Source organism: Bison bison, unplaced genomic scaffold (genome assembly GCF_000754665.1).
Source record: "Bison bison bison isolate TAMUID 2011002044 unplaced genomic scaffold, Bison_UMD1.0 scf7180017864461, whole genome shotgun sequence".
NCBI classification, from domain to species: Eukaryota; Metazoa; Chordata; class Mammalia; order Artiodactyla; family Bovidae; genus Bison; species Bison bison.
The window spans coordinates 10874912-10896842 of NW_011495023.1; the positions used below are offsets into that span (position 1 = coordinate 10874912).

The 21931-nt window shown below is 46.8% G+C and overlaps 1 protein-coding gene across 5 annotated transcripts in view; it reads right to left on the bottom strand.

Moving 5' to 3' along the window:
- Window positions 1-21931, bottom strand: part of FRMD4A (FERM domain containing 4A) — a 373568-nt gene that overhangs the window by 86261 nt on the left and 265376 nt on the right. For all 5 annotated transcript variants that reach the window (XM_010859943.1, XM_010859942.1, XM_010859941.1 and 2 more), the window contains exon 11: window positions 16878-16964. In XM_010859943.1, coding sequence (XP_010858245.1) covers window positions 16878-16964 — 87 coding nt within the window. The remainder of the gene's footprint in view (window positions 1-16877; window positions 16965-21931) is intronic.

Below are 21931 nucleotides of genomic sequence, written 5' to 3' on the forward strand. Positions count from 1 at the left end.
AAAAAAACAAAAAAAACCTTCAAGGCTTGGGACTTCCCTGGTGGTCCAAGGGAGCTCTTCCTTGGGAGACTCTGCGCTCCCAAGACAAAGGGTCTGGGTTCAATTCCTCATTAAGGAACTAGATCCCACACGCCACAATTAAGACCCAGAGCAGTCAAATAACTAAATAAATATTTTTAAAAAAACCATTCAAGGCTAATCACAGCTGCTATGACTTCTGTGAATGGGATGCTTCAAAGATGGAATTGGCCTGCAAAGTACTAAGTCCATCTTGGGTGGGGAATTTTGATGGGAACCACTTGCAATGGCAAAGGTCTTTTCTTGGATGGCTGTTAAGGATTTTTTTTTTTTTTTTTGACACTTTTGGAGGACAGACTTTGGGTAACTCTGTATTTAAAAAAATTTGTTTTGTGGGGATAGTTAAGAGTTGGCAGTTAAGAGTTCTCTTATGCCTGGAAGCCCTGCCCAGAGGTGTCGCATCACAGTGAGATCTGATTTCCCTGATTGGGGGTACCTGAATCCTTGGGAGATGGGGTAGAAGAGAGGATAGGATGACAACCAGCTCTACATAAACAAAAGTAAACACTCATAATTAAAAGCCTGGATAATCAAGCTTAAAAAAAATGACAATACTCTAGTGTTATCTGTAAAACAAAATTTAAAAATGTTAATCAACCAGCAAGGGCTCTTTGGGAATAATCACTTAAGAGCAGTTGGCATGCACTTTAAACCAGCCAGTGTTTCAAGAGCTGGCCCATCCTTCTGGGGAGGGGAAGGCCTGGCAGACCCTGGTTTCTGTGGGGACCGCCCAGAGTGCAAGTGTGAGCTCCAGGCTCTCCTGGTTGGAAAGTATCCTAGGGAGCATGGGGGCCAGGCAGGCTTGGGGCCAGGGCAGGCATGGGACGGCTGGCCCAGACTGCTGCCGAGAACACTCATCGGTCCTGCCAGCTGCTCTGTGATGGTGGTGCAGCCAGGAGGGGCAGAAGAGGAAATGGGCACTTCTCTGCAGCCTGCCCTAAACTACATTTTTTCATGAGGGCTGTTCCCACCCCTCGAGACGTCCCAGCCCTCAACTGGGCTGGTTCTCCTCGATATTCATTCATCTCCCTCTGTCAAGCCAGTTCTCATCCTGTGTCATAAAATGTCTTTTTTTACTCAAATGTCTTTTCTACTAGACTCTAGGCTTGTTGAAGGTATTTTCCTGGCACATAGCACAGTGCTTCAGGGCATATTAGGCACTCAGTAATTGTTAAGTGAATAAGTGAGTGAATGAAGAACTCTATAAGGTAGGTTATTATGGCAACCAGAGTTCAGAGACGTTAAGTCACTTTCTCCAAGTCACACAGATCATTAATGATGGGAGTTGGTATTTGAACCCCTATCTGCTCAAAATTCAGATAACCTCCATGCCATGAGGAGCCACCAGCCCTTGAACCTGCACGTCTAGTTTATACATTTCTAAACCACATGGGAAATGGCAATGGGGAAGAGACAGGGGGTCCAGCCTGGGAGCTGCAACCCAGGAGATATAGCTCTTCCTTCTACTGGTAGCTCTGTCTGAATTCAAGTTGGTTCCAAAGTGAGTAGGTCTCCAGGAGCTCAGAAGCTCAAGCTGGAATCCTCTTGAGTCCAGACCTGAAGTGACCCCTCACAACCCATTCTGGCTAGACAAGTGGAAGGCTCTTTGCTAGGCATGACCTGGAGCAGGCTGAATCCTCCAGTAGAGTCCCCCAGCCCCACCTCCAGGCTCGGCCAATGAGCCCCTGGGTGCGGGAGTGAGAGCTTGACAGTGTTCAGGCTATGCTAGGGTTTAGTATGAAACAGGTTCACACTTCAGGAAGATCACCTGGGGATTCCCCTCTGAATCATGCTCATTAAGAAGGAAAAAACCTCACAGAGCTTCCTAAGTGTTGTGGGGTTCAGCAGAAACAAGCTGAGAGCCAAGACAAGGCAAAGGGTACTGGATCTGACAAACAGGGTTTCTCAGCATGACATTTCCTGCTTCTAAGCAAGAAAAGGCATCCAGCTGAATGATTCAATGGCCTGCCTTCGTCCAGAGATTCACTTTTGACATCTAGTGACTAGTAGTAATCTGAGTCCTTTTTGCTCCAAGAGACAAAAAATCAAGAGACAGTCTACAGCAGGAGTCCCCAGTCTCTGGGATATAATACCTGATGACCTGAGGTGTTGATGGAATAATAATAGAAATAAAGTGCATAATAAACGTCATGCTCTTGAAGCATCCCCATACCATCCCCACCTCACCCCAGTGTGTGGAAGAACTGTCTTCCATGAAACTGTTCCCTGGTGCCAAAAACGCTGGGGACTGCTGCTCTAGATGGACTGGTAGGGAAATGTTATGCTTTTTGTTTTTCCATCAACAAGTCTAAGCTGTTAAAAGCTCTCCTGCCTCCCTCCCTTTCCTTACAGATGTCTGGTCTTTTCTTCCAACCCTTCCTTATAGAAGCTATGCTATTTATCCTTCTTTCTCTGAGACCACTATACACATATATATGGAAGTGGCTCACAACATGTTAGCAGAGAGCAGAGATATTCCGCTCTGGCTGCCTTTTTTCATTTAACCACTATTTTCTACCTTGGGTCAGGCACTGCGATACCAGTGGGCATGTGGCAAAGAAAACACCGACAGTCTCCGCACATTTCTGTGAGGTAGGAATATAAATCAGAGAACTATACGGAGGACATTAGAGGGTAGCAGGTTTGAGGGCAAGCATCAGGGGTAGGGCAGGGGGTGTCACTGTTTATAAAGCAGTCAGGGAAGGCACTGCTGAAGTGACAGCTGAGTGGGTACCAGAAGGAAACTGGGGCAAAGCTCTACCCCCTTAGCAGGGAACACTATAAGTACGAAGACCCAAGGTACCGTTTGTGTGTATGTGTTTGCTGTGTTAGAGCAGAAAATGCTGAAGTAAACAGAGAATGAGGGAAACGTATTCAGCCATGAGAAGGAACGAAGTTCTGATTCCTGCTACAGCAGGGATGAACCTTGAACACATTATTCTAAGTGAAGGAAGCCACAGATTCTGGTTCCATTTATACATGTCTGGTACAGGCAAGGCCACAGAGACAGGAAAGTAGGTTTCTAGGTGACTAGGGCTTGGGGGGTTGTGTAGAAATGGGGGTAACCAGGAGCTCCTTAGGCTTTGCCATTGCTCTGACTGGTAAATCCTACTCTCCATGAACCATAAAACAGAAGATGCTCTTGTGGTTAAAACTCAGTGAAATTAATTACTTAAAAGGAGCCAGCAGTCCAGGATAAGGCCCCCTAATCCCAAGACTGTCCCTTTTCCACAGGCAGCTTCCGACTCCCCCTGCTCTGATGGTCCTTCTATAGCGCTTTCCTCTCGCGTCTGCTGGGGTGGGCCCTGCAGATGACAAGTGACCTCCCCCAGCCCGACTGCTTTGTGCTGTCGTAACTGAGGTATCTCTGGGGGTGTTTTCTGACACTACCATGTAAGAAATCTGGCCAGGGACCCGTTTCTCAACCCCCACAGCTCCAAGCATCAGCTCCATGACGTGGTTAAAGATATACACTTGTGCACGGCCACACAGAGGCCATTCCCTCAGCTGTAGCTCCTGATCCTCGCTACAGGCAGGGCTAGCAGCTGGCTTATGGACCGGGGAGGCCTGGAGAGATGGGCACCTAGAACCCCTCTGATTCTTCGACCTCTTGATAAAAGGTTGGAACAGAAACACTCATCATGAGGAGGCTGGGTCCACTCGGGGTGGGGGTAACCCACAGGCCACATTTGGTGATGCTAGTGGGTAAAGTACCTGCCTGCCAATGCAGGTAGACATTAAGAGACACAGGTTTGATCCCTGGGTCAGGAGAATCCCCTGAAGGAGGGCAAGTCAACCCACTTCAGTATTCTTGCCTGGAGAATCCCACGGACAGCGGAGCCTGGTAGGCTACAGTCCATGGAGTCACAGTCGGACATGACTGAGGCAACTTGGCATGCGTGCACACTTTCTAGAATGATTCTCAGGATTGGTGAGGAATCTTTCAAAAACCCATGTAGCATCAGAAACACCTGCCGCAAATGCCGGAAAGACCTGCATGCTGGGATTGTCTTTGGGTTCACTGGCCAGGGTTCTGTGGGGTTGCCCCAGGTCTTAGCACAGTTGGTCAGGAATTATGTGACAACACCACTGCACAACCAGAGTTGCAGGATCCGACAGCGATGTACTAGCCAAGACTTTATGATAATCCTTCTCAGAGGAGTCTGGCGGGCTACAAGTCCATGGGTCGCAATGAGTCAGACATGACTGAGCGACACACACACACATATACCATCCCTCCCACTCCCCCACCGTTGCCTGAGGAACTTGACAGGCGTCTCCTAAAGTTAAAGGCTGAAGCTGAGATTGCCACCTGACCCCTGCTCACATCTAAACAACGAGGAGTGGGCTGCTAGCTGCCATCAGAGGAGGTATGGAGAGATGGAGGTTGCCCAGCTGGGAGAGGGGACGAGATTTAATGTTACATCAAGCTGGGGGCTTTGGTTGTTATCAAGGATTGGGCACTGTCATTTCTTTTGTTTTCAGTTTAAACTTTTTATTTTGTATTGGGGTATAGCCAATTAACAAACAATGCTGTGACAGTTTCAGGTGAACATACAGTTCACCTGGTGGGCCAGTGGTTAACACTGTTCACCTGAAATTATCAGGGACTCACCCATACATACCGGAGAAGGCAATGGCACCCCACTCCAGTACTCCTGCCTGGAAAATCCCATGGACGGAGGAGCCTGGTAGGCTGCAGTCCATGGGGTTGCTAAGAGTTGGACACGACTGAGCAACTTCACTTTCACTTTTCACTTTCATGCATTGGAGAAGGAAATGGCAACCCTCCAGTGTTCTTGCCTGGAGAATCCCAGGGACGGGGGAGCCTGGTGGGCTGCCGTCTGTGGGGTGGCACAGAGTCGGACACGACTGAAGCGACTTAGCAGCAGCAGCACCCACACATACACCTGTATACATTCCCCCTCAACCTCCCTTCCTACCCAGGCTGCTACATAACACTAAGCAGAGTTCCATATGCTAGACAGTAGGTCCTTGTTGGTTAGTCATTTTAAGTATAGCAGTGTGTACATGTCCATCCCAAACTCTCTATCTCATTTCTTAATAAAATTAACTTTGCTATTTGAAGTGACTCTGTATTACTTGGGAGATCAGAAAAGTCATGCACTGCTTGCCTTTCCATCTAGGGAAGAATATCTTTAAAAGAACAGTGGGAGATAGAAGAAATGTGTCTTTTGAGTTCCAGGTCTTTGATGTTCTTGTTAGCCTGGCCAAGTCTTTGGTTTTTAAGCGAGAGAAACCCAACCAGTTCCTAAGTCACTACTGGTTCAGAGCTCCCTTTGCAGTGGGTGGGGCTACTGGAGATGCCTCTACCAAAGACAGAGATCCAACAACAGCCTTTGGTTTTCATTATCGTCTTCAGATTATACCCAAGGTCTGTGGGGCGCCTTGGGTAGCAGGAGTCTATTTCTGCCAGTTATCTAGAAGTTCGGCAGTCTCAAGGGGGCTACTGGCCTGTCTGGGTAGGTGTTTATTTGGATGTTATAAATACAGATAGTTCAGTTGGTGAAGAATCTGCCTGCAATGCAGGAGACCCCAGTTTGATTCCTGGGTCAGAAAGATCCAGTGGAGAAGGGATAGGCTACCCATTCCGGTATTCTTGAGGGCTTCCCTTGTGGCTCAGTTGGTAAAGAATCTGCCTGCAATGCGGGAGACCTGGGTTCAATCTCCTGGGGGTTGGGAAGATCCCCTGGAGAAGGGAAAGGCTACCCAGTCCAGTATTCTGGCCTGGAGAATTCCATGGACTGTATAGTCCATGGGGTTGCAAAGAGTTGGACATGACGGAGCGACCTTCACTATAAATACCGCGTGTGGAGTCTGACCCCGACTCCGCTCCCTCCCCACTATCAACGTGGCTATGTATACAGCGATCCTAGTGCTTGACACGTGCTGCTGCTTAATAAGACGACGCTCGGCCACGGGTGGCAGATGAGCTCCGGGAGGCCTCACACCCCACGAGGGACAGATGCTCAGCTGGGCCGGGGGCAGGGTGGGAAACTATTTTTGGTCATCTGCTTGGATCTAGCAGGGGTTTCAGTGAATCTGGACAATAGTCAGAGACAGGGATTTACCCACTTAGAAACTGGCATTCTCTCTCTCTCTACCACTTCCTTCTGAGAAAATGTTGTTTTCCACTGTTCCTTTCACAAAGGACTAACTCCCTTCTGGCTTTATAGCAAGCTTGCCCCTAGCTTCATCCCTCTCCCTCATTTCTTGTTCCCTGCTTCTCTTGACCTCAAGATTCCCCATCATCTGCTGCAGCTGCCTTGTTGATGGGAAACTGAGGCCCAGGGATGCGACTGAGCTTGGAGACCTAGATCTAGAAATGAGGGGCCTTGACCACCAGATTGGACATCTTGCCATCAGAAGTAACAGTAGGAGGTGGGAGCAGGAACAGAATACCCAAAGGGTGATGCCAGGCCTGGAGAGTTACCCTGGTAACCAGATAGCACTTGGGTGAGTTCTTCATAGTAAAAGGTACCACCTCTAAGAGGGACCTCCAAGCAGGTCAACCCACAAGAGATTTGGATCTGCTTCTCCTAAGACTTGCATTGGGACCTCCCTGAATTGCATTGGTCCAGTGGTGAAGAATTTACCTGCCAGTACAGGGGACATGGGAAGTTCCCACACTTAGCTGCAAGGCAGCTGAGCCTGTGAACCAGGACTACTGAGCCTGTGCTCCACAACAAGAGAAGCCACCTCAATGAGAAGCCTGTGCACTGCAACTGGAATAGCTCCTGATTGCCACAACTAGAGAAAGCCTGTATGCAGCAACGAAGGCCCAGCGCAGCCAAAAACAAAACATTTTTAAGAGGAGAATTGCATTCCTGTCCTCCTGTACCTTTCCAGAGAAATGACTCACCTTATAGCTCTTAAAGATTACCCACCTGGATGGGCGCATGCTTTTATTTTCTGCTCACAGACATCATGTTCAAAAGGGACAGTTTGACATTAGCACGAGTATTATGGAGACACTTCCAACAAGAATACAAGTTGGTGAGGGGGAGGGTTTAACTCAGGACCAGGCTTTGAAATGGCCTCCAGAGCAACCTGTGGGAACCAAGGGACCCTAGGTTCTCAGATCCAGTGACTAAGAAAAAAATCAATCATCTTAACAAAGAGGCGTTGTTTGCTCTTCATGGTAATCCTGCCTCTTGTGTTCAGCATAAAAGAGACTGTAACAATATTTGCTATGTCAAGGGCAACAGTACTTTTATCGTGGGGAACAGGCAACTCTTTGAGATGTAAACATATTCAAGTTGAAGGTAATTGGACTATTGCTCATGTTTTACAGCCTCCATTTCACAGACATAAAAACAGAGGCCCAGAGAAGTTAAATAAGCTGTTTATCACAACTCTGAATCCCTTGGAAGTGAGTTAATACTCCTCAAATTACTCCTTGGTTGAGATTTTGAGATTTATTTTGGGCCTTTAAGTGGATGTGGAGGCCACTGGTTTATAAAACCTCTTTTTACATCTGTTATAAGAAGGAATTTGACTTTAACTTAGATGACACTGTCTTAACAACAAAGCTGAACAACAGAAAGTTTCTGTTACCTGTGTGTAGAGCAGCCATCCTCAAACTCTACAGCCTGTCTCCAAATCTTCCCGAGGACTCGTGAAAACCCATACTGCCAGGCCCCAGCCTCTGAATTTCAGAGTCAGATGGGTACCTGGAATATGTGGTTCTTGTGTGTTCCTAGGTCATGTAGCAGTGATCTGCTGGTTCAAGAGCCACACTTGAGGAACCACTGCGGTAAAAGCGACTGCACCGACCAGCGTCTCCTTCAGGACTGCAGGATTTACCACCTCTGCATAACCTCAGCTGTGCAGAGCCAATCTTGCCCAAGGTCACGACCTCACCCTGGCGGGTCACCTGGATCTAATAATTGGTTGATGCTGAACTAAGGTGATGGGTCTGCTGGTTGCAATTTCTCAGCTTTGCCTGAGGTTGCATCACAACTCCAGTTCTCCCTCTGCCGGGTCCTGTCTGCTTCCCTTTGTTCTTTGGTGTTAATTCCAGACCATTTCCCAGTATATCTCCTGTGAGAGAATCCACCTCCGACTCTGCTTCTCAGGGGATGTGCAACACTTGGAGTAGAGTCACTTAAACATCACCTCTTCGGCGAGACCACTCCTGACCATTCCATGCCCTCCCCCTCTTCCTTACTGATTGGTTGTCTTTGTCGAATTCACTACTCTGACACTCTACGTTAAGAGACCTAATGCTTTGACTATCTTCTCCTCTAGACTCTAAGCTCTGTAAAGGCAGGGACCCATCTTTTTTGTTCACTGTATCATCTTCAGGGACTTGCTCAGGACAGGCAATTGGTATTTCTGGGACCATTTTACTGAAGGATTTCATATTCAACACCTTCTACTGGAGTTCTGAGGCTCCAGCTCAGCACATTCAGGAGACTGAAATTCTTGGGAGAGGAGACTGGGATTCCTGTTCCAAAGGGAGAGAACTCAGCTATGCTATTACGCATGCTCTGAGAAGAGGATGTCTTCTCCAGTGGTGCAGTGGTAAAGAATCTGCCTGCCAATACAGGAGATATAGGAGACTTGGGTTCGATCCCTGGGTTGGGAAGATACCCTGGAGAAGAAAACGGCAACCCATTCCAGTATTCTTGCCTGGAAAATTCCATGAACAGAGGAGCTTGGGGGGCTATAGTCCATGGGGTCGCAAAGAGTCAGATACGACTATGCACATACATGTATGCACTATGATGCTTTGAGAAGAGCATCTCAATCTTCCTAGAATACAACTGCTTTTTTCCTTTCCTGGGGAGTTATTTTAAGATGGCAGATGTTGGTGACTCTCTGCCCCCACTTCCTCCCTGCAACCCAGCATCCCTCCAGCAGGCCCACTCCTCAGCTTTGAGGCGGGCTCCTCTTGGTGACCTGTGGCCAGGAACTGTCACCCACAGGCACTGAACACTTCCTGGTTCACTCAGTGCTGAGATCTGAAGGAGGCAACAAAGGAGCCCTTTGATCAGACACTGAAAAAGCAAAGGCTGCAAAATGCTTGGAATGCTGAACATACTCCGTGGAGCTCTTCCTCCCCGGGGAGCCCAGGGTGCGGTCTCCCAGGGGAGTACAGATAACGGGATGAGGGAGGCACCCGCCCAGGGCCTGCCAAGGCAGAGAGCTCAGCAGCCCAAGGATGAGTCAAGTGCATCCAAACAGAAGCTGAAAAATAAGTCGGCAAAGCACTTAAAGGCATGCTTATCTCGTTGAATAATTCAGCAGGCTGGCTGACTGTGAGCTGGGAGCTGGTTCACAGTTAATGGAATATTTCCTGTAAATATTATTTTCTCTTCCTGTCTCAGCGTTTCATCCAGTTCAAAAATCTTTACTAATCTGGGGTGGTGACAAGCAATGCATCAGTTCTCTGAGCTAATGCTCCCGATTCTGAAATGCTCAGAGGAACCATAGGAAGCTGCATTGGCTGCTCTGGGGGAGAAGGGGCAGAACATTTACTCTGGTTCCTTCTCCTAATGTCTCAGAGGGGAGCCCTCTGCGCTCCTAATTGTGCATCTAAGTGAACATAAGAGCGCCCCTAATTGCACATCAAATAAATAAGTAAATGTTGTCTGCTGAATACGTAACAAGGACCAGCGCTGTCATCCTCCCCCCACGGAGAGATTTCATTAAATATGGGCTGGTGAGGGGGCTGCAGCAATCAGTGATGATTTACAGATATTGAATATTGCTTCTAAGGTTTCTTTGGAGCCACGTGTTTCACACTGTTCTTTTTTTTAATGCATATAGCGTCTGATAAAGCCTGATGGACGGATCTTTATTCTGACTCTTCCTGGCGCCCCATTCAGAAAGCATTTTCTGTTGTAAATGATAATGTTTTCTGATGATTCAATGGCTGGGCTCACCACAGGATTGGGGAGTGCAGACTACAGCCAGAGGACAGAGCGCACAGTGCCGGGGTCCAGCCCCGGCTGATCCAGGGTATTTGAAGGAGAGACGGCATAGGCAACCTATTTATTTAAATATTTTATCAAAGATATAAAGAGTAATAGGATGAGGATAGCTCAGTGAGGAAATTCAGTGGAGAAAAGAGGCTGAATAATTCAGCCAGAAGGTAAGAGAAAGAACGACATGGTGAGACCAAGTTTCGGTGAACAAGGCCTGCACTTTATTTTCCAAAGTAGTTTTTATACCTTAAGTTATGCATAGAGGATAATGGGGGAAGGGGTAGAGTCATGCAGCAACACAGCTCAGCTTGGTGCTGGTGGGAACTGAGTCTCGAGTGTGGGAGAAGTGAATCACCTGAAACCTTTGGCCCCCGTGCTCCCAAGAAGAGGCAGATTGTCCCAGAGATCAGAGCTTTCAGAATTTTTCAGGCTCTGATCTAAGGAGTGCAAGGTCCTCCTCTAAAAGAGGGAGCCCTTTGTGATCGACTTTACCCAGCTTTATTTATCTCTGCCCCATGTGATCCTGGTTCCACAGGAGTTAACAAACAATGTATTTTCTGTATAGATCATTTAATTTTCATTCAAATGTTCTCAGCGAAGTAGAAACACTCTTGCTTGTACCAACACAGCTGCCTGAGACTGACATGCCAGCTGATTCGCGGCATGTCCCCACTGATGGTCACTTTATGTAGTGGCATTTACTCTTGTTTGATGCTTCTGTGTCTTTCCTTGGCCATAAATATAACCCAAGATGAAGTTTGATCTTTTACTTCGAGTGTCCAAGTGCACTTGAACTGACAAGTTCAACTGATAATGTTTCATGATTCCCTGAAGTCAACCGGACAGTTATTTAGTCACTAAGTCCTGTCTTAGTGAGACCCCATGGACTGTAGCCCTCCAGGCTTCTCTGTCCATGGGATTCTCCAGGCAAGAATACTGCAGTGGGTTGCCATGCCCTCCTCCAGGGGATCTGCCCAATCCAGGGATCAAACCTGTGTCTCCTGCATTGGCAGGTGGATTCTTCACCACTAAGCCACCAGGGAAGCTCAACTGGATGGGTACCTGGTGGAATAAAGGATCTCTCACCTGTGAAGAGCTCCATTTCTACACATGTAGACATGTGCTCAAAGGGAATGTGGTACCCAGGAGAAAGTAGGGGAAAATAATCTATGTAGCTGCAAGACTTTGTCTTTTTTTCACCGATGTAACACTCTCTGTACTTCTGTGACCACTGCTAAACCCAGACGGTTAGACATGAAAATACTGTCACTCCCGTTCTCTGAAACCTCACTCACAACAGTGCCTAAAATGATCACCCCATAATCACGGTAAAGAAGAGAGGCAGGTTTGGCAGTGTATGAACAAGCGTGCAGGAGAGGGGAGGCAGGCTGAGTGAGAGGGAAAACATCAGTGGGTGAAAGAGAGAAACAGCAGGATTCAGTGAGAGTCGATGCTGGGGCGATATTTAATGACATAAACAATTCTACAACCTATCCTCAGACACTGTTTGGGATTCCATCTGTTCATTTTAAAAGAACTCATCTTGAGACTTCCCTGGTGGTCCAGTGGCTAAGACTCTGAGCTCCCAATTTAGGAGGCCTGGATTTGATCCCTTGTTGGGGAACTAGATCCCTTCCACATGCCACAAATAAGACCCCATGAAGCCAAAAAAAAAAAAAGTCATCTATGTAAGCAAGGGCCACTATTCTAGTATAGATGGGAGCTTGGGTATTTTGTTCTTAGTCCTATGTGTGGGATTCTTAGGCCTTTGGGCGGCAATTCTTGCACGGTGCATCATTCTGAAATAGTTCTGAGCTTCTGCACACACTCAAGAGCCAAAACACCCTCTTGGGGCGTCCACACATGCCTTGCTGCTCCTGACATGTGTGCCCTGAGGGCAAAGAAGCTATTTTTTTTTCCCCTAACATCAGCAGCTTGCATTTTGGGCTGTACTTCTGCAAGGCCAGGTGCCCATCTGTTTAGAAGATCCAGGTAATAGATAGGGGCAAGTGATTGGACAGGGCCTAGAATGCTCTCCCTGCTCTACCTACGAGGGATCCTGTGCTTTACTCCATCTCCCCAAGGCCCCCAGGGCTTCAGAGTGAGGATTAAGCAATTTAGGGAAGACTGCAAGCAGAGTGGGAAACTAGTACCCCCAACCCCCAGAGAAGCTGGAACAGCTGTGGGACAGTCATTAGCTACCTGCTTCTTCTCAGGGCCCCTACGGAGGCACCTGAGTGCATTCTCACAGGAGACTGCTGAGGGCCTGTTTCTGGCTGTGTGCATGATCTGCTGATGCTACTGCAGCCGAGGACGCCGAGAGATGCCTCCAGCTCCTCTGAAGGCAAAGGTGCGGCTCACCCTGGTCCTGCCCCTACTTGAAAGCTGGCTCCCATTGTCTTGGTGCCATGGGGCCTAGCTGCTGTAACTGGGTCAGAGTGTTAGGGAGACTCCTGCCTGGGCTGGAGGGGCAGTTGTTGCTACAAAAGGGCCTTCAGGTGCCCAGAACTGGGTGCCACTCCCCGTTTACTGAGCACTGCGGGAGGCCCGGGTGGCGAGCTCTGCCTGGCCCCCTTTGCCAGGGCGTGATTGCTGCCTGAAGGGCCATCCCTCATTCGGAGCCAGCCCAAACTTGAGCCCTGTGCCCAGCTCCCCAAGTGCAGAGGCCCTGCCGGGCACACCTGCCATGCCTGGCTGATCCTCCTTGAGTCTGAATTCGGAAAGGACCCACCGCTGGCTGCAGGAGTGATCCTCAACTCTGGCCACCATGTCAGAATTGACTGTGAGGCTTTCTAGACATCCAGCGGCTGGGTCAGAAATGAGAGGGGGAGGGATCAGGGGAGACTGGGGCCTCTGTCCATTCTGAGAGTTTCATGTGAGTTTCCAATCTTTCTCTGAAGACAGATTTGGGGCACTCATACGTAAATGTGCACCGGTGGTCACTACCACGTGCCTGCGTCTCCTTAGATTCACAGGTCTGGAGCCTGGGAGTGTGCTCTGTGCATTCAGAGACTCTCAGGTGCCTTACGTGGAAGAAAGATGGCCTTTTTATGATGGTGATGGTGCTGGCTACGAGCAAAAGGGACAAGCGCCCTGCCTCGTGTTCCCTGAAGCTGGGACCTCTTCACTACAGCTCAGGCTAAGTCTTTAGGGCCCACGGCATGTCTCAGCAGAGGTGGATACCCCTTGGGCTAATGAAATTTCTGCTCTTCTCCTCATGGGCTTTTCAGAGTTCTTAATTTTGTATTCCAATTGCACATTTATTTCCTAAAGAGGGCTCCCCAAGTTATAGTAGGATCAGGGTGTCCCGGTCCCCAGGCTGCCCTTCAGCCTCACAGGGAATGTCACGATGGGAAACTGAAATTCACTTATGGCTACTGTAATTTTTTCAGTGTTTGAGTACCTCTCCCGCTCCTCTCTCTGTTCAGTTCTGATTTGGAAATTGATACTGTCGAGCTCCAACTGAAAACTCACTGCCTATCTGCCAAGGCTACCCGAACGCCCCATCAGCCTAAGACATGGCATGTCCTAAATTGCTCTTCTTTCCCCTTCTCTAACATCCCAGGATCTGGTCAATCAAGAAGCCTGGGAGTTGTTCCAGATTCTTCTCCTTCTCTGACTGCCATCCTCTCACCCCTTGCCATTGATCAGTCACATCACCTTCTAAACATCTCTCTTCCAATTCCCCTTCTCCACCCCCAGCATTGACAGCCACCTGCAAGCCCCCACCAGTTCAGACCTACACTAGTGTAATGATGTCCCAGTCTGCAACTATTATCCTGGATCACTCCACTCATCCTCCACCAGCTGTCAGAATGATGCTCCTCTGGCTATGGAAGTCCGAAATGGCCACTCGTCTGCTTCTGCCTCAAAGAGGATATCTCCCTAGCAAATCCTCAGGATTCTGGATGCTGGAGCCCCATCAGCCTCCTCTCCCGCTACGTTCCTGCCCCAGTGGTGCTGCGTGCGTCTCCATCACACCATGCTCCTCTCCTTCAAGGTGCTTTCATGCACACCTGTGTGTCTCCTCACCCCACTGGTCCATCTTCAATACCTCTGCACCATCGTAAGATACAGCTCCTTCTCCATAAGCCCAGCCAATTCATTATCAACCCTCACGCAGACCTGTCTTATCTGTAAGATGCAATCATTACACCTCTCTTTCTAATAGCCAGGCAGGACCTGAGGACCTGCTGTGTGTCTTATCTCAGAACCCTGCAGTCTGCTTGGTGCACAGAGGGTATTAAATACACATTTCTGAAGGAACGAAGAAATGAATGAATAGTGACTCTGATGGCCTGGTTGTCCCTCTGTTAGTGACAGACTTGAGAATCCCAAATGCTTCCTTAGAGGACACAGAAGCAGGCAACATTTTCAGTAACAACTCAGTTTGAATACAGTCAATATCCTGAATACATGTATTCCCCTGCTAACATTTTTAATCCACTGACCTGCATAAATTCAACCAATGAGAGTAAATTCTCTTATTCAAAGGGTGATTATTCACACATTTTGCTTTCCACTTTTCATTATTTTGAAGTCTCTTTTGGAGTCTTACAGGAATAGTTACAATTTATTGAACCCCTGTGCTGCATTTTGTATGTTTCACAAACATCAAGGCTACCTCACTGCATCTAAAACCGTCATTAGCACCTCAATTAGAGAAACAAGGCAAGCTTAAACATATTAATAAATAGAACTGAACACATACCAATACTAGTTAGCACATTCTTCAAAAACATTCAGAGGGAGAGAAGAGTTCAACCATGGGATTTTAATGAATTCCACTGTAGACCCCAATCGTCCAAGCTGGCCTTGGTCTCCACCAGTGGGGCAATTGAGAGATGCATACGTTGTTACTAGGACTAGTTAATGGATCTAGGAGTCTCTGTGGCTCTTGCAAGCAGAAAAAATAGCCAAGCAGGTTGGAGAGAGGGGACAGTCAATGTACAAATGAACTTATTTACAAAACAAAGGCAGACTCACACACTTAACAGAAGGAACTTAAGGTTGCCACTGGGGAGTCAGGGGAAGGGATAGTTACAGAGTCTGGGATAGACATGTGTACACTGCTATATTTAAAATGGATAACCAACAAGTTCCTACTGTATAGCACATAGGATTCTGCTCAATGTTATGTGGCAGCCTGGATGGGAGGGGAGTTTGGGGGAGAATGGATACATGTACGTGTATGGTTGAGTCACTCTACCATTCATCTGAAACTTTCACAATGTTGTTAAACAGCTAGGCTCCAATATAAACTAAAAAGTTTAAAAAAATAAAAAGAAGAAAGGAGTAAAGAGAAAACTCAAGAAACAAAGCACAGAAAGTTATAAAGGTTATAAGAGAAAGAGGTAGAAAATAAACAAAAAGTTAAGAGTGTTTGAAGTACAGACCCAGTGACTGAGAAAGACAAAGAAGAAAAAATAAGAATGCAGAGTCCAAATCATGTCTTGCAGCAGGAAACTGGAGGGGTTTTGAAAATAGTCACAAAACAATCATCCCTAGAACAGCTAGGTTCCTCCTGAATTGTCCCCAAGGAAGAATTCCTCCATCACAGGCTCAGGATCTTTTCATAGAACCTAACTGACTTACTGATCAATTGAGTGAAAATCTTCCTCAATACAGAACCATTTTTTATCTATCAGTTTAATGAGAAGCTGGCTAAGGGCAGACGTCCATTGGATAGACTACAATAAGCTCGGATGTGTAGCATGGATTTCAATCCTGCTCATGGATAAAGCAGCTTGGAAAGCATTTTGCAGTGACATAATGAACTCTTATGGCTTTTTCCCTCCAAAAGCAAGTGTGGTTTTGATAGACTTTTAATCTGTATTTCAGGGTCTGATTCGCATACTGTGTCCCCGTTTTTTTCTCTGCCTGGAGGAGCTGAATGACAGCTCTCGCCTCAGAGACATTTTTTCCATTATAATTTTTCAATTTGTTCTGGTCTGAAAAATGTGTAGAAATGAAAACAGAAAATCCAAGTCCTGTGTCCCCTTCAAACACTCTGTTTTGGCTTTACCAGGACTCTATATACTCTGTTAAGCTTCCCTTTCTTTTTTGGCAAGGGATCTTATTTCTTCCAGATTTCTGATCACTTCTAATATGCCAGAAAATATTTACTGGATTGGCAGGCAAGCCTCTCATGCTTCTTTATTTTTCACCTCTTTTTGACCTACAATCTCTTCTTTTAGGTTCCCCCCTTTCTAAAAAAAAAAAAAAAGAAAAGAAAACCTTTGGGAAAACTCAGATTAGCCTCAGGATTCAAGAGAGACACTCCTTCACATTCTCATTACCACAGTATCCCAGAGAATGAGGGCCAGAATGGTCTGTCAGAGGCCCGTTGTCCATCTGCTCTGGGTAAGCTGACCTAGTCTTCTTGTTCTATATGTGCTAAGTCGCTTCAGCATGTCTGACTCTTTGTGACTCCATGGACTGCAGCTCACCAGGCTCCTCTGTCCATGGAATTCTCCAGGCAAGAATACTGGAGTGGGTTGTCATGCCCTCCTCCACGGGATCTTCCCAACCCAGGGATCAAACTCGCATCTCCTGTATTTCTTGCATTGGCAGGCAGATTCTTTACCACTAGTGCCACCTGGAAATCCCCCAGTCTTCTTACCTTAAATAATTTTACAACTTCCATTTCCTTAGTGACAGAAAGGAAAAGTATTTTCCCAGAGAAGGCAGAACGGATGAGTTTGGAGTAGTTTGTGTACACCGCACTTATCAGGAGACTGGGGAGCCCAGAGGCCCTGAGGCTGCATGGCTACAATTTTTGTCACTTCTCAGCCTGTTCCTCCCTCCACTGGAGCCCCACTAGCCCACCACGGAGAGCATGCTTACCTTCCTGGGCTTGACTTTATCATGGTAGTCGTACTGGAAGATGCCTTTGTAGCTCAGGCCCAGCCACCACGGTATCCCCTGCTTGTCCTAGGACATCAAAAGAAGCACGGGTAAGCAGGGGACCAGAAGAGAGAAGCATGAGCCAAGAGATCTGTTTCATCTGAAGACAAAGGGAAAAGCAAATTCCTTGAAAGGGATGGACCCCATCTCTCTATGATTTACCTTGACAGGTGTGCCCCGTCATCAAAGGATGCTCAGTGATGTGACTTGGAAAGTGCCCTGGGTTGGGGACCCAACTCCACTCTTAACCAGCAGCACAGCTGTGGTTCTCTCCCCTATTCTGAGTCAAAAGCGGATGCCTTGTTCTCTGTTCTCCTCTGAAGAATTTAGGTTTTCAGCATCACCCCCCATCCCCACTTAGGAAAATCTGAGAGATGCTGAGCACTGACAAAATGACCTTCTGAGCCGAGAAACTGTCATCGGCTGTCAGAGCTGGAAGGAACCATGGAAACTATGAAAGGTGACTCCCCTAAAAATTTTGCCTTAAAAGATTTTAATTTTTTTTTTCCATCAGTTTTAGGTTCATGGCAAAATTGAGAGGAAGGTACAAGGATTTCCCATATATTCTCGTCCCTACAGCCTCCCCTATCAATAACATCCCACACCGGAATGGTACTTTTGTAGTAACTGATGAACCTACACTGACCCATCTCAATCACCCAGAGTCCATAGTTTCCCTCAGGATTCATTCTTGGATTGTACATTGCATAGGTCTGGACAAACATATATAGATACGTATCAATCATATAGTGTTGCACAGAGTATTTTCATTGCTCTAAAAATCCTGTGTGTTCTATCTATTCATCCCAGGTTCTGGCAACCAGGTTTGTCTTTTCCAGGATGTCATTTAGTTGGAATCAAACAATATGCAGCCTTTTCAGATTGACTTCTTTCACTTAGTAATATGCATTTAAGACTCCTCTAATTTAAAAAAATTTTTTTTTGGAGTAGGGTTGATTTACAATATTGTGCTAGTTTCTTCTGTACAGCAAAGTGAATCAATTATACATATACCAACTCCTTTTATTTTTTCTTAAGTTGTGCATCTCTTTCTTATGTTAGCTATTTTTTTTTTTTGATGTGGACCATTTTTACAGTCTTTATTGAATTTGTTATAATATTGCTTCTGTCTCATGTTCTGGCCCTTTGGCCCCGAGGCGTGTGGGATTCTAGATCCCTGACCAGGGACTGAACTAGCACCCTCTGCATTGGAAGGGAAAGCCTTAAGCACTGGACCACCAGGGAAGTCCCAAACTCCTCTCATTTTAGAGACAAAGAAATCATGCAAATGCTGTGTCCTGCTGTACTCAGGAACCCCCTTCCCCTCTCCCCAGCCCCCAGCAGGCCGATGGCAGTGCAGGGCGAGCAGGTGCTTCCCAGTGTGTCCTGCTCACTTATGAAGACAGCGGCTTCCGGGCTGGCCTGGGTGACTCAGGCTACAGGTCAAAGTAACAAAATTGAAGCCTAGACACTCCGGGGGCAGAATGAGAAATGCCAAGACCCTCTGTTTATTCCTTTAACAGAGACTTCTGGCCCCTAGATGGTTAATCTCCATTCAAGTAGGGTGATTGTTAATGAGAAGATCCCAAATGCTAGGAGCTGGCAGTGGGCATATAAAGCAGCCTTTCCCTGGATTTGTTTTAACTGCCACATGGATGAATGGCCTAATAGAACCCACAGAGGACGTCCTGAAAACTCAAAGTTGGCTTCAGGGTTTTGCGGGGCATGACTTTATGCTTCAAGGTAAGCATAAAGGTAAAAAGCAAAAGAATTACATTTTGAATTTTTAGAAGAGCTTCTAAATTTCTTTAAAGGTATGGAAAGTGCCCATATGATCGCACTGGTTTTGGAGAACAGAATAAGAGGACAGACGAAGGCCACTGTGGTTTCAGATTGTTGAGGCAAGAGGTGTCATCACACCAAGATATGTGGCATCTGTGAAATTTACACGGAAGGCCACCAAACAGTGAGTCTCGATATCGTTGCTTAGGCTCTTTCTCCAAGTAAGTGGGAGAGCAATCCCTCAAGCTTGAGATTCCAAGAGTCAAACATACAGGCACACTTGGCACCCAGAAATTCACAAACAGCAAAGGAGCATATTTCTAAAGTTTTATTGGATAGCAGAGAGCATGCATATCAGAGGTTGTCCTTTTGTCATGTTCCAGGGCTGACGAGGAAACAGAATTCAAGTTTACACTGTGTTCGTAAAACCCAGATGAAGTTCTATCTGAAAGCCTTTTCATCTAGGTATCTCAACCTATCTCTGCTGCTGCTGCTGCTGCTGCTGCTAAGTCACTTCAGTCGTGTCCGACTCTGTGCGACCCCATAGACGGCAGCCCACCAGGCTCCCCCATCCCTGGGATTCTCCAGGCAAGAACACTGGAGTGGGTTGCCATTTCCTTCTCCAATGCATGAAAGTGAAAAGTGAAAGTGAAGTCTCTCTGTCGTGCCCAACTCTTAGCAGCCTATCTCAATAGTCTTCTAATACTTAGAAAATTTTTGTGGAGTAGTTGGTGAAGCAAATTTCTTAATCTCCACTTTATTTGTTTATTTTATTATATACACACACACGTATATTATCTTCATTTATTTATCTTTGGCTGTGCTGGGTCTTCGCTGCTTCTCGGGATTTTTCTCACGTTGTGACAAGCAGGGGCTACTCTCTAGTTGCGGTGTGCCAGCTTCTCAGCGTGGTGGCTTCTCTTGTCGGGAAGCACAGGATCCAGGGTGCTTTAGCTTCAGTAGTTGTGGCATATCCACTCAGTAGTTGCAGTTCCCAGGCTCCAGAGCACTGGCTCAGTGGCACATAGGATTACTTCCTCCATGACATGTGGGATCTTCCCAGACCAGTGACTGAACCTGTGTCTTCTGTACTGGTAGGCAAATTCTTTACCACAGAGCCACCAAGGAAGCCTCAATTTACTTTCAATATATATTTATTTATTTAGCTGGGTCAGGTCTTAGTTGCAGTATGTGGTTGTCATGTGGGATCTTTCATTGTGCAGCTTGAGCTCAGCAGTTACAGTGCAGGGCTTCTGGATCTATGGTGTGTGAGCTTAATTGCTCTGTGGCATGTGGGATCTTAGTTCCCTGACCAGGGATTGAACCTGTGTCTCCTGCCTTGCAAGGTGTTTCCTCAACCACTGGACACCAGGGAAATCCCTTAATCTCTCTTTTAATTATGAGTAGCAGAGGTGAGATCATGCTTAGGACAAACAGCAAATCAGAGAATGAAATGGAGTCAGGGATTCCTGAATTACTGGCTCCATTAATGAACTCAGACCTCTCCACTAAACATCACTGTGGAATATTTCCACAAGTGACAGAGAGACTCACAGTTTGATTTCTGTGATATGCCTCTTGTAATAATGTCAGGACTATTGCTGGCCCCTCCTGTTTCCTTTATGGTAGCAAGATGGCAAAATGGACAGGGGCTCTAGACTCACTCACAGTGTAAGAGTTGAACCCTGGCAGCCAGCAGGGGGGATTTTGAATTTCTTTTCACAATCAATTCAATTTCCTTTTGGGGAGTTGACTGCCCACTGATTTCAGTGGTCATATCCCCGGCAGAGTGATACAGGGATTGTCTCCTCAGATGATTCACACTTTTCATGTGGGACAGAATTTAGCCCAGAAGCCCAGGTCATACTTCTCATGACAAGACTATACCTTAGACTTGAGAAAGGCAGGGATGACTGCCATGGTTCTGAGTTCTGTGCATCACGGTGAAGAGAGATAAAGAGCTTCCACTGGTGGGAAGGGTGTTGGAAGGACATCAGGAAGAACTGAACCACTGCAGGCTGTGATAGATCTGGAGATGAGCTGCTGGGTGGGACTGCACCCACATATGCTTCAAAACTGGACTCCACAAATATCACTCTGATATCTGTTCCCATCATGGAAACGCATACATCCAACTACTCGATTCAATTCTCAATAAAGGCACTTGGTAAATATTTGCTGGGCACCTACTACATTCCAGGCACTATGCTAGATTCTGCTGGATTCCAGGAATATATAACAGAATACAACACAGTCTTTGCTATCAGAAGGCTGCAGTTTAGAGGAAGATACAGGCCATTAAATGCACACCAAGGATGTGTAAAATGCCGTTGAAGCTGCTGTGGTGACACAATAATGAATGAAACACGGCACACTCTGGTCTAAAAGAATTAAAAATACAGTCAGGTGGGGCTTCCCTGGCGGTCTAGTGGTTAAGAATACACCTTGCAATGCAAGAGATACTAGTTCGATCCCTGATCCAGGAACATCCCACATATCATGGAGCAACTAAGCGTGTGTGCCACTACTGAAGCTCGAGTGCCTAGAGCCAGTGCTCTGCAACAAGAAGCCACCACAATGAGATGACCGAGCACCGCAATGAAGAGTAGCCACCACTCACTGCAACTGGAGAAAGCCTGCATGTAGCAACAAAGACCAGTCACAGACAAAAAAATAAAGTAATTTTATTTTATTTTTAATCTTTACATAATTGTATTAGTTTTGCCAAATATCAAAATGAATCCGCCACAGGTATACATGTGTTCCCCATCCCGAACCCTCCTCCCTCCTCCCTCCTCATACCAACCCTCTGGGTCGTCCCAGTGCACCAGCCCCAAGCATCCAGCATCGTGCATCGAACCTGGACTGGCAACTCGTTTCCTACATGATATTTTACATGTTTCAATGCCATTCTTCCAAATCTTCCCACCCTCTCCCTCTCCCACAGAGTCCATCAGTATACTAACCATATATATGGAATTTAGAAAGATGGTAACAATAACCCTGTATACGAGACAGCAAAAGAGACACTGATGTATAGAACAGTCTTTTGGACTCTGGGAGAGGGAGAGGGTGGGATGGTTTGGGAGAATGGCATTGAAACATGTATAATATCATATATGAAACCAGTCGCCAGTCCAGGTTCAATGCACAATACTGGATGCTTGGGGCTGGTGCACTGGGACGACCCAGAGGGATGGTACGGGGAGGGG